This window comes from Neofelis nebulosa, chromosome 6 (genome assembly GCF_028018385.1).
Source record: "Neofelis nebulosa isolate mNeoNeb1 chromosome 6, mNeoNeb1.pri, whole genome shotgun sequence".
Taxonomy (NCBI): Eukaryota; Metazoa; Chordata; class Mammalia; order Carnivora; family Felidae; genus Neofelis; species Neofelis nebulosa.
Genome location: NC_080787.1, coordinates 55,119,292 through 55,142,271, shown reverse-complemented (window position 1 = coordinate 55,142,271; position 22,980 = coordinate 55,119,292). Strand labels below are relative to the sequence as shown.

At 37.8% G+C, this 22,980-nt stretch overlaps 1 protein-coding gene across 13 annotated transcripts in view; it reads right to left on the bottom strand.

Annotated features, from left to right (window-relative positions):
* The window catches only part of MLIP (muscular LMNA interacting protein), a 245,275-nt gene that overhangs the window by 107,650 nt on the left and 114,645 nt on the right, over positions 1 to 22,980 (bottom strand). For 12 of the 13 annotated variants that reach the window (XM_058734280.1, XM_058734281.1, XM_058734289.1 and 9 more), the window contains exon 4: positions 6,234 to 7,799. The exons of the other annotated variant lie outside the window; for it this stretch is intronic. In XM_058734280.1, coding sequence (XP_058590263.1) covers positions 6,234 to 7,799 — 1,566 coding nt within the window. The remainder of the gene's footprint in view (positions 1 to 6,233; positions 7,800 to 22,980) is intronic. 13 annotated transcript variants of the gene reach the window in all.

Below are 22,980 nucleotides of genomic sequence, written 5' to 3'. Positions count from 1 at the left end.
GTGGAGGAGGAACAAAAGGAGAAAAGCAAACAAGAAGATACATATACCTAGTTTCAGCTGTTCTATCATTTCACCTATGATTGTGAAGGTTTGTTACCCTACCTACAAAATATATACGGATACATCATCTTCACCTTCACTGCTAGAACCTCACCGGAGCCATCATCGTCGCTTGCCTGGATTGTTCCAACAGACCCCTAAATTCTCCTTCCTTCAGCTTTCACCCTCTTACAGTCTATTCTTAACACGGCCGCAAGATAGACAAGATTGTGCCAATTATCTACTCAAAACCCTCTGATGGCTTCTTACTCAAATTAAAAATCAGTGACTAAGAAGTGGCACGCAAGACCTCACAGGACCCAGCTCGCAGTTACATGTCCCTCTGACAGTCTCCTTATACTAACTCCAGTCTTGTGATACTGGCTCTCTTACCTTTGTACCTGCCAAGCACTCTCTGGCATCAGGTATTTTTCCTGGCTATACTCTCTTAAGGAGCATCACCCCCCAATGTCACCTTCCCAAAGGAACCTGTCATGACCGCCAGTATAAATTTGTGACACTACCCCATACCCTGCTACACTTTTCTCCATACCGTGTATGACTATCTCACACACAAGAAAATTTACTTATGGCAGTCGGGGAGGTGGAAGTCGTAATTGCTGACTGTTTCTCTTCCGCCCAAGACCTTTCTGTGAGGAAGCATTTTTGCAATTTTATTTGTTGCAACATCCTCCTGACTTTGTAACGTGTCTTGAACATAATAAGCACTCAATGCACATTGATTGCTTGAACCAGATTGACCATTTTAGCTCATGGGGGTACATTCCATATTGCTCATGTCTCAGATTACATGTGGATCAGCAGAAATGGAGACAGTCACATGGAGACTATTGTCACCAAGTTTTCAGGGTGATGTAATTGGAAATGTTTTGATGTCTTCAAGGAATGAGGTTTATAAATAAAACACCAACTATAAAAGGTCATGAAACATTTAAAAGCTCCCAACTGATCCCTAAACTATGTGTCCAAATAGCTGTAAGGCCAAGACAGGCACATCACTGGAGCTCTCATAGTCAGAAAAGAGCTTCAAACCATCTTCAGTAAGTAGCAAGATGTTTAAAGTTTTGAGGTAAGGGCCTCAAATCCCCTTAGGGAACACCATGCTAACTCCCTAGGAGAAAACTTTAAATTAAGTTATAAATGAAGGCCAAATATATTGGGAACCCAAATACAACTCCGGGAATTAATTTTATGATATTCCCTTTCCCAAGGGGCAGAAACGTCTCAAACAATATAAGATGTTAATCAAAGAGTAGACTGAACAACATCCAGAGAGATGCTCATCCTGTCTAGGACCATGATTATAATGTGAATTAATATTTTAAAACTGTATCTGAAATTAAAGTATATCAATTATACCATACTAATGTAAACAGATTCAGAACCTTAAGATTCTATCTATAAAAAAGAAATATCAAGCATGCTTTATATCTGAAATTAGCTCAGTATACTCTAGCTGTTCCGTTCTATTTCAATATCAAAGGACAGTAGGGCCCACACTTTGAACTAATACCCTTCAAGCATTCGTGTTTTAATTTGATGGCCATTTGTATTCCAGGACCTCTTTCCTTTTGGGATCTGGCGCTGAGTGAAGCTGATCTAAATCTGAAGCTCTTTGATTTCAAAGAGAGCCCTGTGCTTGGATTAGCACCACAGTGGAAGGAACAAGACAAGAAACAATCCATAGGAGCATATGAGTTCTTTGATATCCCAAAGCTTTTGTCTGTTTCCTCTTATCAATCTGTAAAATAATCTTAGCAATTCAAGCAAAACTAGTCAAACATCAAAGGAAACTGGGATAAGATTTATCTATTCCAGCATCCATTTTAATGAATTTTTTATACTGAAGTTACAAATCCTGCAAATAATAGTTTGCAATTAAAAAAAAAAAAAGTAGGCTGATTTTTACCTGGAGAGATAAGAGCAAGAAGCAAGGAAGAAATAAATATAACTAAGAACAGCATGTCTCAGGGAGCAACTATTTTTTGCAGAAGTTATCATGAATTTTGCCCATTATAAGAAACATTTTTTGTTCAATAAAAAGGGTAAAAATAGATAAATTATCATGATTCCTCATATTTTCATGTTCAGCAAATTTATAATGCACTTCTATAAGCATGATGTTTTTAACTTAGGAATTAAAACTAAAAATAAAGCAAATGTTGAAAATTCTTTAATATTGGGAACAGTAAGTGAGATGTGGGAGAACAGATCTTCAACAAACTTGATTTTAGGACAAAAAAGAACTTGACTTGATCAAAAGCCCTCTGAGCTCACCCTTTTCCAACTCTCCAAAAAAAAACAAGACAAAACGTGAACTAAGCAGAATAAACCACAAAGAGAAACACTCAGAAGAAGCCTCTCAAGTAAAATCACTTTTGACAAAGGTAATGAATAATTTAAACATATTGGCAGTATGGTTTAAGAAATAATTGTTAATAAATTCAGGAGACAGTACTGTTTACATCACCAGGTTGTTTTTAATATATCACAAATGAATTCCGTAATCACACAAATGTATTTTTAGATAATCACCAGGTCATTTTACCTCAAATAAATAAGAAGTTTTGATTCAGAATTATAGAAAATGTTAGATTTTTCTCCATCCCATTTGCTTTGAAAATGTAAAATACAAGGACTAAATAATTTCTAAAAACACAGTTTTTAATGTTTTGGGGTTTGGTTTTTTTTTTTGTTTGTTTTTTTGTGGTTTTTTTTTTTTACTATTTATTTTTGAAAGACAGAGACAGAGTACAAGCAGGGGAAGGGCGGAGATAGAGGGAGACACAGAATCTGAAGCAGGTTCCAGGCTCTAAGCCGGAGCACAGAGCCAGACGTGGGGCTTGAACTCATGAAGATCATGACCTCAGCTGAAACCGGAAACTTAACTGACTGAGCCACCAGGAGCCCTAAAAATACATTTTTAAATGACCCAAACATTATAGAAATTTATAATTCTGATGATTCCATAATGATGATTTCCTTCATGAGAATTATTAAATCAGGCTAACATGATTATTAATAGGAGTTATTGCTTTGTGTTTGGTATATAATATGAAGAACATAGTACTACCAACCTCATATTGTCATAAAAGTTAACTGACATAATTGTTTCCAATTTTTTTTAATGTTTATTCTTTTTTGAGAGATAGAGAGAGAGACAAAGCATGAGTGAGGGAGGGGCAGAGAGAAAGAGACAGACACAGAATCCGAAGCAGGCGCCAGGCTCTGAGCTATCAGCACAGAGCCCGACATGGGGCTTGAACTCACAAGCCATGAAATCATGACCTGAGCCGAAGTTGGATGCTCAACAGACTGAGCCACCCAGGTGCCCCTGACATAATCTTTTCTAATTAATTTTTAACTGTTTTGTATATTTTATATATAGAAATTTTATATACAGAAAGCATGTGGTAGCTCTTAAAATAATTATTATTATAATTGTCACAGTTTAATAATAAGCCCAATCTTCCTATGTCTTCACATAAACTCCTCTGGGTTCATCTTCTGTATATTTGGTCAGGTTATTCACTATTTCTGAAATGCCAGCTCCTTCCCTCCTCATTAAGCTAAATCCTAAACATTTCCCACAGGCCTGCCATTTGTTATAAGTTCCCTCACTAACCATATCCCATAATAATAGTTCTATTACATTGAATTCAGTGAGCAATTGTACATAATATGTACTATACTATATTAATACTACCTTATATACTTGTTTTTTAGTTTTATTATGGATTTAATAACTCTATATAGCTTCTCCACATCATGTATCTGTATATTTTCTTCTGCTGAATAAAATTTCTTTTTTAAGGACAAAGAATTATCTCTTACTTTCCTTAAAACACACATACACACAAACACACATCCCCAAAAAAGCTAGTATGGCGGTAGGCATACAGCAGAAGTTTTATGCATGTTTGTTACGTTGAATTGTACCGCAACATCATTAATACGATAGATTGGACGTGATAGGATTTGACTTGAGGGTTGTTTTATCTTTCCCATCTTAAGTTCATCATTCAAACAATGACAGAGTTGAGCACAATCTCCATGGAATTTGGAACTTCTCGAACTGCTACTTGATTGCACTGCCCTAAAAATTGTAGTCCCCACCCACCCCCACCCCCCCCATACAGGCACTTCAGAATTTCATTTGAGTCACACAACAACCAAATTCTGGTTCTATACGATCCACATCCTAAGTACTTGAGAATAGTTGGGAAGCTGGCACGCTCTAGAGCAGAGTTGCCCTTCTACCAGGAAAAATGAACTCTATGAATTACATCTTCATATGTTTCCCTTCTCGTATTAAAACAAATGCCAGTCTTCAGAGTATGGGTTTTTTTAATAAGTTTTTTCACTTGAATAAGGTCGATACACAATGTCACATTAGTGTCAGGTGTACAATATGGTGTCTGAACATCTCTATCTGTTATGCTACACCTACCACGTGTCACCAGCTACCATGTGCCACCAAAAAACACTGTAACAACACCGTGGACTATATTCCCTATGTTGTTCCTTTCATTCTCATAATCTACTCATTCTATAACTGGAAGCCTGTATCTCACCCATTTCACCCAACCTCCTCCCCACTTCCCTCTGACAACCATCAGTTTGTTCTCTGTATTTACAAGTCTGATTCTTCTTTTTAATTTATTTTGTCATTTCTTTTGCTTTTTAAATTCTACATACGAGTGAAATAATTTGGTATTTCTCTTTGTCAGTCTGACTTATTTCACTTAGTATAATACCATATAGGTCCATTCATGTTGCTGCAAATGGCAAGATCTCCTCCTTTTTTACAACTATATAATGTCTGTGTGTGTGTGTGTGTGTGTGTGTGTGTGTTGCATCTTCTTTGTACTTTCATCTGTAAATGGACACTTAGCTTGCTTCCATATCTTGGCTACTATAAATAATTCTGTAGCAAACATAGGGGTGTATATATCTTTTCAATTAGCATTTTTGTATTCATTGGGTAAATATCCAGTAGTGGAATTAGTGGATCATATTGTATTGCTATTTTTAATTTTTTGAGGAACTGCCATACTGTTTTTCACAGTGACCGTACCAATTTATATTTCCACAAACAGTGCATGGTACCACATTGTTTCATCTATATGTGGAATCTAAAAACAAAGCGGAAGAAAAGACAAACAAAAAAACAGATTCTTAAATATAGAGAACAGATTGATGGTTGTCAGAGGGGAGGTGAAGTACAAATTTCCGGTTATAAGTTATATAAACCACAGAGATGGAAATACAGCATAGAAAATATAGTCAGTAATAGTCTAAGAGCATTGTATGGTAACTACACTTATGTGGTGAGCACTGCGCAATGCATCAAACTTTTGAATCAATTTGTTGTACAGCTGAAGCTAATATAACACTGTATGTCAATTACACTTCAATAATAAAAGTAGAAAATAAAAAATAAAAATAATAAATGAATGAATGTATGCCGGTACCCCATTCTTGCTCAACGGGCTGCTTCAGAGCATTTAGAAGTCAGTATTTCTCCTCTCTCAATTCTATTCTCTTATACCCAGCCTACCTACCCTTTCAGTATTTCATAATTACTAAGTATTTAGAGTTCAAAATAAATCAAATATAATATTCACATATAAAGGAAATTTCTATTTATTTTTGCTCTATATGTATATAGCTAAATCCATACTGGTATGGACTTTAGGTGGTGCTCAGGAGGAGCAAAAAAGAAATCAACCTGGTAAAGGGGGAAATTTTTACACTGATCCTGTCTACTATTCTCAGCACAGGATGTTTTGATGGACAATAGGGTCCATGAAATTAAATAATCAGAAATTTATCATAGTCTCAAATTCAAACCAACTGCTTTATATCCATCCCATCTTTGTGATCAATGATATAACTCATTATGCCTGAAGAAAAAAATACTTTGGAGTCATAGATATAAGAAGTTACTGTAACAGGAGGATTTGCAAAATCAAAGAGTTTTATCAAAACATGCACATGTTAGAAAGATCATAATTCACCTACACATTAAAATATACCAAATCCTAGCTCTACTTACACTTTCTATAAGTCTTGTAAGAGCAGAATGAATATCATAATTATTTTTCCTCTGGAAAAAAAGATTCTCCCATATTTCAAAATAAGCATGCAACATGCAACATGCAAAAGAATACCTTGGGTTTCTTATTTTCAGGGCCTGTTGTCATGGACAATGCATAAGGTGAAATCAGCTCCTTGGTTCTTGTTAGAGAGATGGGAGGTAATCGGGTTGAAACAGATGACCTGTGGTTGGATACTGAGCTTTCAGATTTTCCAAGTCTTGAAGGCAAGGTACCACTGCCACAATTTGGGTACAGTGTTGGACTGAGCTGGAGCGCCTGGGTCGGCAGATTAGCACGAGGGAGAGGGGAGGACCCCAGTTTGGGAAGAGAGGCAGAGCTAGCACTGGAGACAGGGGTTGAAAGAGGAGTTGAAAGGTTCTGCCCCTGGCCACCTAGCTGTGGGGCTGCTCTCTTGGATCTGTTTATCAGGTTTGAAAGAGCTGGGGAAGGATGGAAACATTTCTCTGGAGAGGAGAGCATGGCTCTTTGGTTAGTGGGAGGAGACAGAGAAGATAATGCAGAGGAGGCTGATGTAGGATGTATGTGAATATTCCTGGGCTTTTCTGGGCCCCTGAGGTCAACATCGTGTTTGCCCTTCAAAGAAACAGGAGGAACACTTGGTGGAACAGGAGGAAGTCTTGCAGAACTGGATGTATCAGTCTGTAGCAGGGAGAGGGTTGGGTTGCTCTTCAAAGAAGTGGGTGACATTTTTTCTACATTCAAAGAAATGAGGCTGCTACTGTCATGTTTTGTGGGAGAAAGGGAGCACGCCTGAGAAAGGGGAGTAGATTTGGCCAGAAAAGGTAAGTGGAAGGATTGCTGCCTAAGTTCGGAAACCTGGTGTTCCCCCTGCTCTGGAGACCCTGCTCTCAGGGAGCAACTAGAGAGAGATTTCTTAGGTGTGGGTGGGGTTTGTTTTGCTTTTTGATCCAGAGTGAGTGTGGAAGAAGCCAGAGAGTTAAGAGAGAAAGTGGGACAGGATGCAGGGGAAAAGGGTCTTTGGTGAGAAGGATTTGACTTGAGGATGGCAGTGAGAAGAGAAAGCCGGGAGGGCACTGGGGATTTCACCCCTGACTTTGAGAGATTTCCACTAGATGACACTTGGCTACTGATAGTGGAAGAAGAGCCATGGAAAGAGGAGGTAAATGGTTTTGGACTTGGAGAGAGTGAATGCGTGACAATACGGACTGGTATGTATGAGGCCGAATTTGACTTCAGAGAAGCACTGGAGGATGGTGAAGGAGAAGTGGTTCCTGGGCTTTCTCTGGGGCTAAGGACGTGCGAACTTAAAGTTGTTGTCTTCTTCAGAGCTTCAGATGCCAGTCCAGGTTTCTGATCTGCTGCACTCGGACTGGATAAATTAGAACCTGATAACTGAGTGGAATGGGGAAACTGTAACGTCGAGGAGGTGCCCTTCGATGCATAAAAGGGTGAAGAGTGAGCAGAAGTTTGAAAATACGTGGCTGTTTCTTCCACCAAGGCCCCACTGACATCCAGCCTCCTAGTGTGGAATTCCTCTAGCACAGAGGCTCCGTCGAGGTTAACTGGGTCAGGTGGCGTTTTCTGATTAGTTGGAGAAACAAAGGAGAAAGCAGGTGGTTTACAGGCAAGCTGCTCAGAGGTAGTGGGAGAAGTTAACTAGAGGAAAGAGAAATAGACAGATTGTAATAGGAGATTACTTGTGAAACTATCAAAATATTCTTGTCACTTGTGTGTTTAATGCAAACAGTCCTATTAGTTTACACAAAACAGGCCCCTTAAACCTCCATAAAAATGGAAGAAATTCTGTTTTGCAAATGAGGCATTGCTCATTGCTTTAAATTTGAAATAAAATATAAATAAACTGTGAAGTGTTACATATTATGCCTCATTTATTCCCTGTAAGGACATTAATATAAAATTGTATATGGATGTTTCCATTTGGAAAATAATTCACTGACAAAATCTAAAATAGTTATCTTGACTTGGAATTGTGTGACTTGAAAAGATTTAAATCACCATCAAAGTAAGTTTCAAACTTCACTTTGAAAACTGAAATAGATTTTCTTCCATTGTAAAAATATAATAGTATATAATACAATCATATAATAACACAATGACTACAATAATATAATAATGATTACAATCCCTAAAAGTTTAACATGCTTAAAATGTTTAAAATTCTAAAAACTTGAGGTACTTCTACATGTTGTACAAGTTAAAAAAAATGACCAGAACTCAAAAGATGCAGCACCCAACATCAACAAGATCAACATCAACAATGATAAATTGAGATAGTGAAACCAAGGCTTGAAATAAGAGAGCAAAAAACATGTTTCCCTAATTATTTGCCGGAATGAACATTTAATAAATGATATGGCTTCTACTGGAAAAAGATAGGTATGCTTTCATATCAAAAGAAGCCAGAGTATTTTACAAATGTAATCTGCCTTAAACAATGCAACCCACCAATCACCTGACATATTAAAAACAAAACAAAACAAAATGAGAAAGAAGAAAGAAAGAAAAGAAAAGAAAAGAAAAGAAAAGAAAAAAAGAAAAGAAAAGGAAAAGAAAAGAAAAGAAAAGAAAAGAAAAGAAAAGAAAAGAAAAGGAAAAGAAAAGAAAAGAAAAGAAAAGAAAAGAAAAGAAAAGAAAAGAAAAAAGAAAAGAAAAGAAAGAAAAGAGAGGGAGGGAGGGAGGAAGGAAGAAAGAAACGATCATTTTCAAGAGAGTCTGTAAGGGCCTGTGAAATAACTGGGTGTATGTACTCTTGTGCTATTTTAAAGATCATCCAGTACTTTAAGACAGTACTAAAGACAAATGCTAAAATTATAAATGATTCGAAGCCAAATCTTTAAACACAGGTCTCCCTGCAAAATTATTTCTTTGATTCTATCAACTTATAAGAGAATTTAGGAAATATCAGTTATTCAAAATGCTAATATTTGTTAAATGATATTATACTATATAATATCTTATTGTATATACTATATATTGCCTTACGTGGAAAGAAAATATATGACCCAACAATTAAACTTAGCAAAAGCCTGGTTTACAAATTCAGTAAAAGATATTTCTTGATTTTTTTTGTAATATGTTAAGTGTCCATCAGATCTACTGTAAAGATAGATTTTCATATCATATACTTTTGAATCCTAAAAATATTTAAAACTGATAAATGCAAACAACTCACCCTAACCTTCTAAGTTTCAAGTAAACATACCTAAAATAGACCTTTCTTTTTATGTGTAAATTCATATGTGTACTTGCAACGCAGAATTCTTATTACACAATTAATATTTGAATACATTGGCATTACCCAGAATATCTGAAAATCAGGGATAATTTGATAATCAAGCAGAATTCAATCAAATTGAGAAAGAAGCTTAACAATTCCCTCACATCAGCTTTACTTAGAAACAATTCTGCTTAGCCAGTGTTCATATAACTGATTCATGTGATTAGACATAAGTGAAAGTTCTTCTGTGATTATTTCCAATGATTGCGCTCTTCTCACAAAAAGAATGAAGAAATTTCAAGACTGTGCAGGGTGTCTTTGCATGTTGTGCTATAGTTTTTGGTAAAGAATTTTGTAAATTAATAACAACAGTCACAAAATTCCATTCCCTTTTCAGTAATATTTCCAGATAACTTCAATTTATACAACAAATTCATTAATTCATCCAGATTATCCATGAAATTATGATGTTAAAATCATAAGGCTATAATTTTGAAGGTCTCATTCAGAAGAAAAAACTGTTCCCTTCAACTTTCTCAAGACTATGGCTTCTAATTACCAAACATTCTACTGTAGTGAGTCATATTTTACCTAATATAAATAATTCCATTTTGTTGCACTTTTGAATAGTTGATTATTGAAGAACTTCTAAGTAAACAACTCTGAAAAGTTTAAGAATGTTTGTTGTGTGTGTATTAACCTACATACATTTTTATTGTATTCTCCTATTCAATATATTAACAAGTATTTGCAATATATTTGTTTCTAATTTGCAAATACAGCAGATGTTACCCTAATTTACATTAATTAAAAAATACAGCACCATACTTTTATAAAATTCCCAGGAGTGAAGAATTATTTTTTTAATGAAAAAGATTCATTTTCCTAAATTCCTCTCAATGGGCTAAAAAAAAAAAAGTAGTTAAAGACATGAATAACTTTGTGCAGAAAGAAAGAATGTATACCTCTCAAATGCTCAGTCAGCTCAGAATAGGTCCTTCATTTACCACTACCCTATAGATCCTTTACCAGTGATAGTTAACTTCTCTAATGATGTCTACAAATTTCTATCCCTTCATCCTCTTCCATTATAACATCTTGTTTTGTTTTCTAGGTTTGTTAATGATGCTCTAATTCCTTCTCCTCAAGGCTATTCTCTGTCTTCCTCATCATTTATTTCTAACGTGATCTTTGTTGATCTCTTTGCTTTAAACACCTCTCCAAAGCTACCTTCAACTATGTTCTCCAATTCACAGCCTTATTCTGATTCCTTGAGTTCCCTTACCATATACTTCTTCCAAAGTTATTCCTAACTTCTTCTTCTAGAAAGACTATCCTGAATTCTGGAATACATTCACCAATAATCTCAGTAAGAGAAGATTCTCGTAGTGTTCTGCTCTCATCAAGTGGATGATCTGAATGCTAAATCCACTCTTGGATCCTGTATAACAGAACCCAACAGTTATTCTAACAACCAATCTCTCTTGTGGAGCTGTTATAATTTTAGTCAACCTAAATTAAGTGCTTCCGTATATATTCAATTTTTTCTAATGAGTCTTAGATTCCAAAGCATCTGAATAAAAGCAAGAGTGATTGATCTGCTGTCTGAATAGTTCCCAAGATTAGGATGGCACAAGAAATTGATCCATATAGTACTTGCTCCTAAATCTTGCTCCTAAATCTGTACAGCCATGCAAGGTAAAACTTTAGATTCCATTTTGAGCTTATATGCAGTAATTACATTAAAACACCTTGGCCTCCTAAACACACCTATTTATGGGTCATCTCACTAATGAACACTCATAATATCACTGGGCAGATAGATTCTCAGCCTTTCAAACCTTAACAATTTAAGTAATATTTCTGGTATTTCTACCTCTAGTTGCACTCCCATTTAACCTAGCATTAGAGCAACTTTTTAAAATCTAATCAGAGCACACCTACACTCAAGATGTCATCAAAACTTTCTCCATGTATAATGTGAACTAAGTAACTTTCCTTCATGACAGAGTCCCTCTCTTGCTATCTCATCTCATCTCTCTCATCTCCTACTATTTTCCATCTCAGGTTTTAGAAATACTTTGTTCAATCTCAATCTTCTGGCCAGTATTGTCAACATTATAGCTACCTTGTTCTTTTTCTAATCCACTTGCCAAATCTTCAATCTTAAATCAATCCTGCTGCCATTATGCTCCTACACCTAATCTACTTAAAGCGGCTATGAAAATAATAATAATAACAAAGGGCTTCCCGGGAAGATGGTGAAGTAGGAAGATCCTAGGCTCACTTTATCCCAGGGATACACCTAGATAACACCCACATCAGTGTCAATAACCCAGAAAAAGACCCGATGACTGGCAGAACAGACTCTCCACAGCTAATTGTAGAGAACAGGCCACACCAAAGAGATTAGGGAAAGTAGAGACACAGTTGGGAGCCAAACTGACCCAGGGGACTGTCCTTAGGAGGGAGGGACACCATGAGTGCTGAGAGGGGAAAGGAGCAGACCCCATACCACGTGCCCTGGGCACAAGGTACTTGCAGTGGGAAGAAAAATCCCCATAATATCTGGCTTTGAAAACTAGGAAGCCTAACTTCAGGAGTGCTTACAATCAGAGGGGCTTGACACCTGGAAATTTAAGACTCAGCAGGCTCAGCTCTGGGAGAACAGAAAAACAATAGGAAACTGAGTTCCAACCCTTAAAGAGACAGCACAACAATAGCCCTGCTTAGACACAGCATAAAAGCAGCAGTTTGAAAAATGCCTGGAGTTGGGATGCCTAGGTGGCTCCCACCTAGTTAGTGTCCCACCTAGGTTAAGTGTCTGACTCTCAATTTTGGCTCAGGTCATGATCTCATGGTTTTGTAAGATTGAGCCCCAAGTCAGGCTCTGCACTGCCAGTACAGAGCCTTTCTGCCTTTCTCCTGCATGCTCTTTCTGAAGATAAATAAACTTTTTTTTAATTTAAAAAAAGAAACAGAAAGATTCCTGGGGTACACAGATTTGCTTACTAATCTGAGAGCATGTGCTGGAGGGGTAGGTATCTTTAGGAGACACCTCTAAAAACAAAAGAGCCTACCCCCCAGCCTACATACAGGGATATGTGCAGGAACCAGCATAGAACCAACACTATTCACCTAGCTCACTAACAGGATGCCCCACCCTCCTGCTCTTCTGCAAACTCACCTCATCCAACATGCTCTTGGAGGGAGTCCATGCAAAGCCATGTTGCAAGCATGGCAGTGTGAAAGCAGCCTTGAAAGGGGCCAGCACCACCTCAAAATGCCTCCTTCCCCAGGGAGGGGGAAGAAAATCACACACAACATTCAACTCTGGCCGTAACAATGGGCTGGAGGCAGATATCTTCTCTAAATGCAGGCAATGCCCATCAACAAAGCTTTGCAGAGAATAACACAGCAAAAGCACTCTGCTATTTAGTACCACCACAGCACTGGCAAGCATCTTGTCCGACTCAACTCAAGCCCAAGGCAACACCAGACCAACCCACTAACAACATAGGGGCCTAATTCTGTCCACAACAGGCAAAGAGAGCCTTTGAAAATGACTAAGCTGAAGGCTCAGTCACAATAACAGGGGAACATGCAACATATATAAAAGACAGTTCTGAATTTCCAGGTTCTGGTGAACAAGGGACACTGCACTGTAGGTCACTGAGGGGCCTCTTTTTCTCAAGGCCACTACTTTCAAGACTAGGAGACTTATAGCCAACTTTGCTAACACAGAGAAACAGACAGAGAGTTAGACAAAATGAGGAGACAGAGGAATATATCCCAAATGAAAAAAACAGGACAAAATCACAGCAAGAGAGCTGAATAAAACAGAGATAAAGAATATGCTTAACAGGGGCGCCTGGGTGGCGCAGTCGGTTAAGCGTCCGACTTCAGCCAGGTCACGATCTCGCGGTCCGTGAGTTCGAGCCCCGCGTCGGGCTCTGGGCTGATGGCTCGGAGCCTGGAGCCTGTTTCCGATTCTGTGTCTCCCTCTCTCTCTGCCCCTCCCCCGTTCATGCTCTGTCTCTGTCTGTCCCAAAAATAAATAAAAAACATTAAAAAAAAAAAATTTAAAAAAAAAAAAAAAAAAGAATATGCTTAACAGAGAATTTAAAGTAATGGTCATAAAGACTGTCACTGAACTTGAGAAAAAAGTGGAGGATCTCATTGTGACCCTCCACAAAAAGACAGAAAATATAAACAGTAACCAATCAGAGATGAAGAACTCAATAACTATAATTGAAAGTACATTAGAGGGAATAAATAGTGGACAAGAAGAAGTAAGAAGAACAGATCAGCAACCTGGAGGAAGAGTAATGGAAAGCAATCAAGCTGAACAAGAGAGAGAAAAAAAAATAATAATAATAAATGAAAATAGATTAAGGGAACTCAGTGACACTATCAAGCATAATAACATTCACATTATAGGGAACCCAGAAGGAGAAGAGAAAGAAAAGAGAAAGAAAATTAACTTGAAGAAATAACAGCTGAAAACTTCCCAGATCTGGGAGAGGAAACAGAAATTCAGATCAAGGAGATACAGAGAGACCCCCAAAAAATTAACCCAAGGAGGTCTACACCAAGACACATAGTAATTAAAATGGCAAAAAGTAGTGATAAAGAGAGAATTTCAAAAGCAGTAAGAGAAAAGAAAACAGTTATGTATGAGAGAGACCCCATAAAGCTATCAGTGGATTTTTCAGCAGAAATGTTGCAGGCCAGAAAGGAATGGCATGATATATTCCAAGTGCTGAAAGGAAATAAAACCCTACAACCAACGATATTCTATCCAGCAAAGCTATCATTCAGAATAGATAGAGAGATAGAGTTTCCCAGACAAACAAATGTTAAAGGAATTCATTACGACTAAACCAGCCTTAGAAGAAATATAAAGGGGACTCTTTGAGTGGAAAGGAAAGATATAAGTAGGAGTATGAAAAGCTGGAAGCATAAAAGCAGTAAAATTAAGTATATCTATAAAAAGCAGTCAAGGGATTAACAGAAAAAGGGATGTGAAGTATGACACCATATACCTAAGATGTGGGGGTGGGGGTGGGGAGAGAAGTAGAAATTTAGTGCTTTTGCAATGGGTGCAAACTTAAGCCACCATCAAATTAATATAGACTCTATATGTATTAGATGTTATATATAATTCTAATGGTAACCACAAAGCAAAAACTGGTAATAGATATACAGAAAATAGAGAGAAAGGAATCCAAGCATACCACTAAAGAAACCCAGCAAACCATGAGAGCAGAGAGCAAGGGAAGAAAGAAACAGAGAAGAATTATGAAAACAACCATAAAACAAGTAACAAATGGCAATGAGTATGAACCTAACAATAATTATTTTGTATGTAAATGGACTAAACACTCCAATCAAAAGACATAGGGTAATGAAATGGATAAAAAAACAAAAATAATAAGATACCTAGGAATAAACTTAACCAAGGAGGTGAAAAACCTGTACTCTGAAAACTGCAAAACAGTGATAAAAGAAACAGGTGACCCAAAGAAATGGAAAGACCTTCCACACTCATGGGTCAGAAGGACAAATATTGTTAAATGTCTATACTACCCAAAACAATCTACAGATTTAATGCAATCCCTATCAAAATACCAATAGCATGTTTTACAAAACTAGAGCAAATAATCTTAAAATTTGTATTGAACCACAAAAGACCCTGAATAGCCAAAGCAATATTGAAAAAGAACAAAACTAGAAGTATCACAATCTCAGATATCAAGATATACGACAAAGTAGTAGTACTCAAAACAGTATGGCACTGGCACAAAAATAAACACATGAATCTAAAAGAACAGGATAGAGAGCCCAGAAATAAACTCACAATTATATGACCAGCTAATCTTCAACAAAGGAGGCAAGAATGGGAAATGGGAAAAAGACAGTCTCTTCAACAAATCGTGTTTGTAAAACAGGACAGCTACATGCAAAAGAATGAAACTGGACACTTTCTCACACCTACACAAAAATTTACTCAAAATGGATTAATGACCCAAAACCATGAAAATTCTAGAAGAGAGCACAGGTAGTCATTACTCTGGCATTGGCCATAGCAACATTTTTCTAGAGGTATCTCCTGAGCCAAGGGAAATAAAAGCAAAAATGAACTATTGGGACTACATAAAAATAAAAAGCTTCTGCAAAGGAAAGGAAAGGAAATAATCAACAAAACTAACTTACAGCCTATGGAATGTGAGAAGATAATTGAAAATGATATATCTGATAGGGGGTTATGATCCAGAAAATATATATAAAGAACTTATACAACTCAACACCAAAAAAAAGCCGATTAAAAATGGGCAGAAGACATACACAGATATTTCTCCAACACATCCAGACGTATGAAAAAATGCTCCACATCACTCATCATCATGGAAATTCAAATCAAAACCACCATAACATATCACCTCATACCCGTCAGAATGGCTAAAATCAAAAACACGAGAAAAAAGAAGTGTTGCCGAGGACTGGAAAAAAAGAAACTCTCATGCACTGTTGGTAGGAATGCAAACTGGTACAGTCACTGTGAAAAACAGTATAAAAGTCTCTCAAAAACTTAAAAATAAAACCAGCATATGATCCAGTAATTCTACTACTGGTTATTTACCCAGAGAATATGAGAACACTAAATGCAAAAGATAAATGCATGTCTATGTTTATTGCAGCATTATTTATAGTAGACAAATTAAAGAAGCAGCCCAAATGTCCACTGATAGATAGATGAATGGATAGAGAAGAAGTGGTACACACACACACACACACACACACACACGAATATTACTCAGCCACAAAAAAGAATGAAATCTTGCCATTTGCAAGAAGACATGGATGGATGGAACAACATGGAACATGGATGGATCTAGAGGGTATAATGCTAAGTGAAATAAGTGATTTCACTCATACGTGGAATTTAAGAAACAAGACAAACCAACAACAAAAAAGAGATAATAAAAAAGAAAAAACAGACTCTGAACTACAGAGAACAAATTTCTCCCAGAGGGGAGAAAGTAGGGCTGGGGAGACTGGGGGATGGGTGAAATAGGTGAAATAGATTAAGAGAACACTTATCATATGAGCTCTGAATAATGTTTAGAATTGTAGAATCACTGTACCGCTCGCCCAAAACCAATATAACACTGCACATTAATTATGCTGGAATGTAAGAAAAAAAAAACAATGGAGAAAAAAAGAAATAAAAAATAACACAGCCCTTTTGATTGGCAGGGCCACTACACTTGACCTAGGAACTTGTCCCTTATGCAGATATCAGCTGAGAGTGGAACTGAATTCCCTGAACCTGTGCAGAGGAAGGCATCTTTCTCTCACATATGAGCTAGAAGGCACTTTAGATTGTCATCATAAAGTTAAGGTCTTACAGTCTCAACTGGGCCCTGTGTCTCTCAGTATTTTGTTGTTGTTGTTGTTGTTGTTGTTTTCTTTTGTTTTGTCCTCAGCTTCCCATCCTGCCCTGAACAACAGGTCTTCCAAAAGTTAACACTCTCCATAAACCCTGTTCTCACCACTCCTCTTGTTGTACTCAATAGATGACCTAGATTCACTTTCTCCAAGGAAAACTGAGATTAACAGGAAAATCTATTGTTTTCTACATCTATTCTTACTCTTTCTCCTTCCTTCTAAGGGAAAATGTTGACTTTTCAATTGTTTAAAAGGTAAATTTTCCCTGTGTACTCTGAATCACAGCAGCTCTTGCCTTCTTTGGAATCTTATTTCATCAGTTATGCCCCTTGTGCTACGTAGCCATCCTTTTTCCTTTTTATTAGCTGTCTCATTTGTCTCATAAATATAAAGCAGAATGCTTCCAAACTTTAAAAACATAGTAATAAATATTATGCGGTAGATTATAAAAATGCCCCAGATTCTCTACTCTTTTCATAAAAAAGGCAAAGTCCTCCTTTCCCACCTGCCTCCATCTCAACTGGCCTTAAGACTTGTTTTGGCCAGTGGGACATTAGCAAATGTGACACAAGAAGCAATGGCTTGAAAGACACAAATGCCTTGGAGCTTACTGGCTTGCTGAGGACAGAACATCACCATGACGTGAATGCGCCCAGGCTGGTCTACCGGAGGATACAAAACCACATCTCAGCTAACCAGCTACCAGCTGACCGAGCAGCCAATTGCAGACAAGTGAACCACAGCAAAGATTAGCTGACCCTATCACAGATACGCAGAACCACCCACCTGAACACAGCCAAACTTCTGACCTGTAGCTATTTGAGCCAAATAAATGTTAGCTGTTTGAAAACACTACATTTTGCTTGGTTTGTTATGCAGCAAATGCTAACTGATAAAAACATGTGCACACATGTGCACCAAGAGTTTTGTGGATCCTGCATATCCCTTCATTTCAGACCCATGTTGTTTTCTTCTGACACCTGTACCATACACTCACTGTATTGATTTCCTTACTTCACCCAACACACCTTAAAGAGACTTCCTAACGAGCCCCACCCTTTTATTATCCCCCCCTCTTTTCAAAGGAGCAGAATCCATGACTTGCTTCTAATAGAATGTGGCAAAGGTGAAGGCATTTTTCAGATGTAATTAAAGTCCCTGGTCAGCTGGCTTTAAGTTAACCAACAGATTATCCTGCGTAAGCATGACCTCATTAAGTGAGCTCTTTAATTTTTTAAGTTTATTAATTTATTTTGAGAGAGACAGAGGCAGCGTAAGTGGGAGAGGGTCAGAAGCAGAGGGGGAGACAGAGAAGCCCAGGCAGGCTCCGCACTGTCAGCATGAAGTCCAATGGTGGGACTCGAACTCGGGAAACCATAAGATCACGACCTGTGTTGAAACCAAGAGTCAGACGCTTCACAGATGCGCTCCAAATGAGCTCTTTAAAAGAGGGTCAAAAGTTTAGAGATTACAGTGTCAGAGATTTGCTTTCTCATTGTCAGCTTTAAGAAGTAAGCTCCCATGAGTTCTACAGCCTCTAGGAAAAGAATTCTGCCAATAACAAGAGGGAGTTGAGGAGCAGATCCTTCCTTTGCAGGGCCTCCACATGAGAGGGCAGCCTGATCCCTTAACTTCAAACTCAGGAGGCCCTGAGCAAGGAACAGGTTCAGCTGTGCACAGACTTCTGACTACGGAAGCCTTAAGACAATAAATAGTATTTTATTAAAGCCAATAAATTTACGGTCATCTGTTATGCAGCAATAGAAAACTAACACACTTCCCAATGACCTCTAAAGAGTTTTTATCCCCTACTCTTCCACAGGAACTGTTAACACCAATGTCTACAGTGATTTTTTTTTCTATGCCCAAGAGGCACTAGGGCAAAACAAATGCCTTATCGTTTCTGATTTCTCTATAGAATCTGACCTCCTATCTCTCTCTCCTTTTTAAAGCTGTTTTATCTGTGGCTTTTATTTCATCACTGTCTCCTACTTTATCTCCTGTCTTCTGATGAGTCCTTTCCAGAGTCCTTGTCTTCTTCTACCCGCTTCTTTTAAGTTGGCACTTCCCTGGTTGTTCGCACTATCTGAAATGTCCAGGCCCTAGGTATCTGCCAAGAAAACTTGTATTCATCATTCACATTGGGCTTCTACAGTGTGAACCTTCCTGATGGTGCGGGCTGATCTAGGCATCCTCCCCCTGAATCTCCCCTTGTTCCTAGAACGTGTTACTTTTCATTGTCATTGTTTTCAGGTGCAACTTTTTCAAATCCCCTGAAGACAGGTCCTGTCTTTTACAATTAATTCCCTTACTCTCCTGTACCTGGCATATTACCTTCATGTAGGAATGAAGAAACAAAGTGTCTAGTGGATATAAGAACAGAATGACAGACTGCTAGGACCTAGAGTCTCATCACCTTTCTTTGAAGAAAGCCTCATCAGTGACTGTCCCTCCTTGTTCTTTTTTTATTATTTTTTTAATGTTTATTTAATTTTGAGAGAGAATGAGAGAGAGACAGCGTGTGAGCAGGTGAGGGGTAGAGAGAGAGGGAGACACAGAATCCAAGGCAGGGTCCAGCCTCCAAGCTATCAGCACAGAACCCAATGGGGGTTCAAACTCATGAACTGTGAGATCATGACCTGAACCAAAGTCAGGAGCTTAACCGACTGAGCCATCCATGCTGCTCTGCTCTAGACTCTGATTAGTGAAGATGAGCAGAGGAAGGGGAGAACAGGGACTCTGACATCCGGTTCAGTCTTTATTTCGCCAAAAAGGAAAAAAAATTGAATTCTGACATCAAGTCAGGAGACACTCCTGTTAATAGGAGCCATCAACTTTCTGCTGGAATCGTCAAAGCAACTTGATTTTCCATTAATGTGCTTTCTCTGCCGCTTAGGCTAATGGCACAATTGATCTCATCCAGAGGAAACAACCTGCTACCACTGGGGGGATCTCAAGGGTTCTGCCAGCACAGAGCAGATTAAAGCCTGGGGGCATAAGGAAAGCTTCTATGTCTAATGCCCTAGCCAAATAATTTGTTGTAATCTCTTTTCCATGGATCCATAAAATCTAGGTACTTAATAAATATGCATGCCAGTGTCCTAATTTCCCACACTTTTATGTAAGAACAGCCTTTATTTAACCCCAGCCAGTTTTTTTACCTCATTTTCCATGTCTTCTCCTTTGTTCTTATGCCCAAACTACAGTTGAACCAATATAAAACCTCTGCCTCCTTACAAGTTCCTTACCCTGCACCCCCAAACACGCTGCCATCTCAAATTCTTTATTTTTTATTTCTTTTGAGAGAGACGGAGAGAGAGTGCAAGTGAGAGAGGGGCAGAGAGAGAGGGGACAGAAGATCAGAAGCAGGCTCTGTGCTGACAGCAGAGAGCCTGACATGGGGCTTGAACTCATGAACCTGCCTGCTAGGTCATGACCTGAGCAGAAGTCGCATACTTAACTGACCGCGTCATCCAGGGGCCCCTCTCAAACTTCTTAAATATAGTAAATCACCTGTGGAGAACATACCACGAGCCAGGCACTGTTCTAGGCACATTACATATATTATCTCATTTAATCTTCACAAAGGAGGTTAATATCATTACCCCATTTTACAAATGAGGAAACTAAGGTTTAAGATTCCAAGTAACTGTCCAGAGGAGCATGGCCAGTATGATGCCTCTGTCATTCCTGCCTTCCCATACCATCTCTCCAGTACATGGTCTCTTTTCCTTACCATCTATCCCTATCTTAGCTGCATTTCTGTCCCTATCACCCCCCTCATACTGCTCTCCTTAAGGTCACCAAATGACCTTCTGATTCCCAGATTTAATAGGCTTTGAGGGTCCTACTTTATCTGACCTTGTTTTGTATTTTATTCTTCCTCATGCATTATTTATATTTTATTTTTTTAATTTATTTGATGTTGTTTATAGGCTATTCTTTTTGTTCAACATCCCTCCAGCTTTCATTGCATGAAACCCCTTTCTGCAACTTCCTTTGTCACCTCAGTCCCTGTCATTGGCTTCTAGTCTTTCATAGACCCTTCACATTTTGCTCTTTCCTGGTTTGTATCTTGTTTGTTTTAGAGAGAGAGAGAGCACAAGTGGGCAAAAGGGGCAGAGAGAGAGAGAGAGAGAGAGAGAGAGAGAGAGAGAGAGAATATGAAGCAGGCTCCAGGCTCAGAGCAAAGCCCAATGCAGGCCTCAATCCCACAACCCCAGGATCATGACCTGAGCTGAAATCAAGAGTCAGGCGCTCAACTGACTGAACCACCCAGGCGCCCCTTTCCTGGTTTTTATCTTATGTCTTTTTGTTCTACATTCTTTCCATGAGTAAATACCTCCACCCTCATCAATTTATATAGCAAAATCTCCAGTCCCGCATTCCTCTTCTGTTTTCCAGATTCATACTTCCAGCTCCTTCCTAGGGAATCATGCTGTGCCACCAAGGCATCACAAACTCTGCATCAGATGTCTTATCTCTTGCTATCCCTTCCCAAGACCTATTACATTTCCCTTAACTAATGATATCAGCATTCATCCAATTTCCCTGGCTATAAATTTCGTTCATCCTTGATTTTTCCCATATATGTCAATGAAAAATGCTTACCCTGTAAGTTCTTTTTTTAATTCCCACTGTTTGCCTCAGCTACAGGCTTTATCATATGTCTTTCAGCCAAACCACTGTTTGTTATGTGTATATTCACTTCTCTGTTAACTCTTAATACTATCTCTAGGTAAAACGATTCTTAGACTTTTATATCATCATTCAAGATGTCAACACTCAAAAATATTACTCTTTCTTTCTGAATTTTATTTGAGAGGATTTTAATTCAATTGCTTATTTTATACAGCATTTTTACTTTTGACCTACACTTTAAAGTTTTTAATTGTCTAGTGATTTTTTTAACATAATGTGCTTTTATTTAAACATGCCACTTCAGTGAAAGTATTTGGGATATAAATATATTCAACCCAATATTTATATTCACTATATTCATGATAATATAATAATCACTATAGGGAACAACATGTTTAATAAAAATGGATTTAACATGGACTTTTACCTCTAAAGACTTTACAATCTGCTAGGGGAGATAAGGTATGCACCTAAATAGTTATAATACATGCTGAAATAGGATAATTGTTATAAAAGATGTACCAAAAGAAAAAAAGACAAAAAGAAAAAGCTATCAGAATCATATTGAGGGAGAGTTTATTCTGACTCAGAGAACCAAAGCTGACTTCATGAAGGGGTCAATATCTGTGCAAGGACTCCAAAGCTGTGAATACTTAAATATTTATTCCTTTTACACACCTTACTGAACCTCACCTATGTGAAAGACACTGTAGTAAGTGCTGGAAACACAGAAATAAATGAGATAGAGCTTGACTTAAGTTGTTCTCTGCCTACTGAGGAAGAAAAACTAATGTGTCATTACAACACAGCGAAAAGGAGTTATAATAGAGATTTTCTAAAAAGGCTAAAAATATATATGGAAAGTGGAAGAGGTGCTCCTTCTGCTGAGCTTAGTGTTAAGTAGCCCAGGCCAAAACGGAGATGGGTCTGGGGAAGAAATAAGCTTTACAAAGAGGAATCAGGGGCTCAGGGATGGAAAGCTACAAAGTGTGTACTCTTGTGATAGTTCAGAAGAACCGAGGAAGAGAAGTACAAGATGTGAACAGAAAATGACATCTAAGCTAGTTTCTTGAAAAGGTAAAAGCCAAACCAGGAACTGAAGGCATTTTTCTAGGATAGCTTAATAAATTGTTGCTAATAGTGCTAATTTGTAGACAGTTCTATACATGGATTCATTTTTACCAGTTAATTCACTTAAATGACTACATTTCTGATTGAAAAATTGACGTTGTTGGCATGAAGTAATCCAATCAGGATATTCTTTAGAGTTGTTGTTCCTACTACTGACTACATTAAAATTCTGAATGCCTTCTTTGGTGCCTGGATCATTGTAAATGATGTAAACATTTGTGGGTAACAGTTACCTTATTTCATCTTATTTTTATTTGATGATGTTCTACTATTCATCACTCAAATGGATTATTATAGGAAATGGAAACAGGAACAATGGCTATTCCCAAACTTTCCAAGGTCTACTATTCCTCCATTAGTGGTAACTGTAATTTT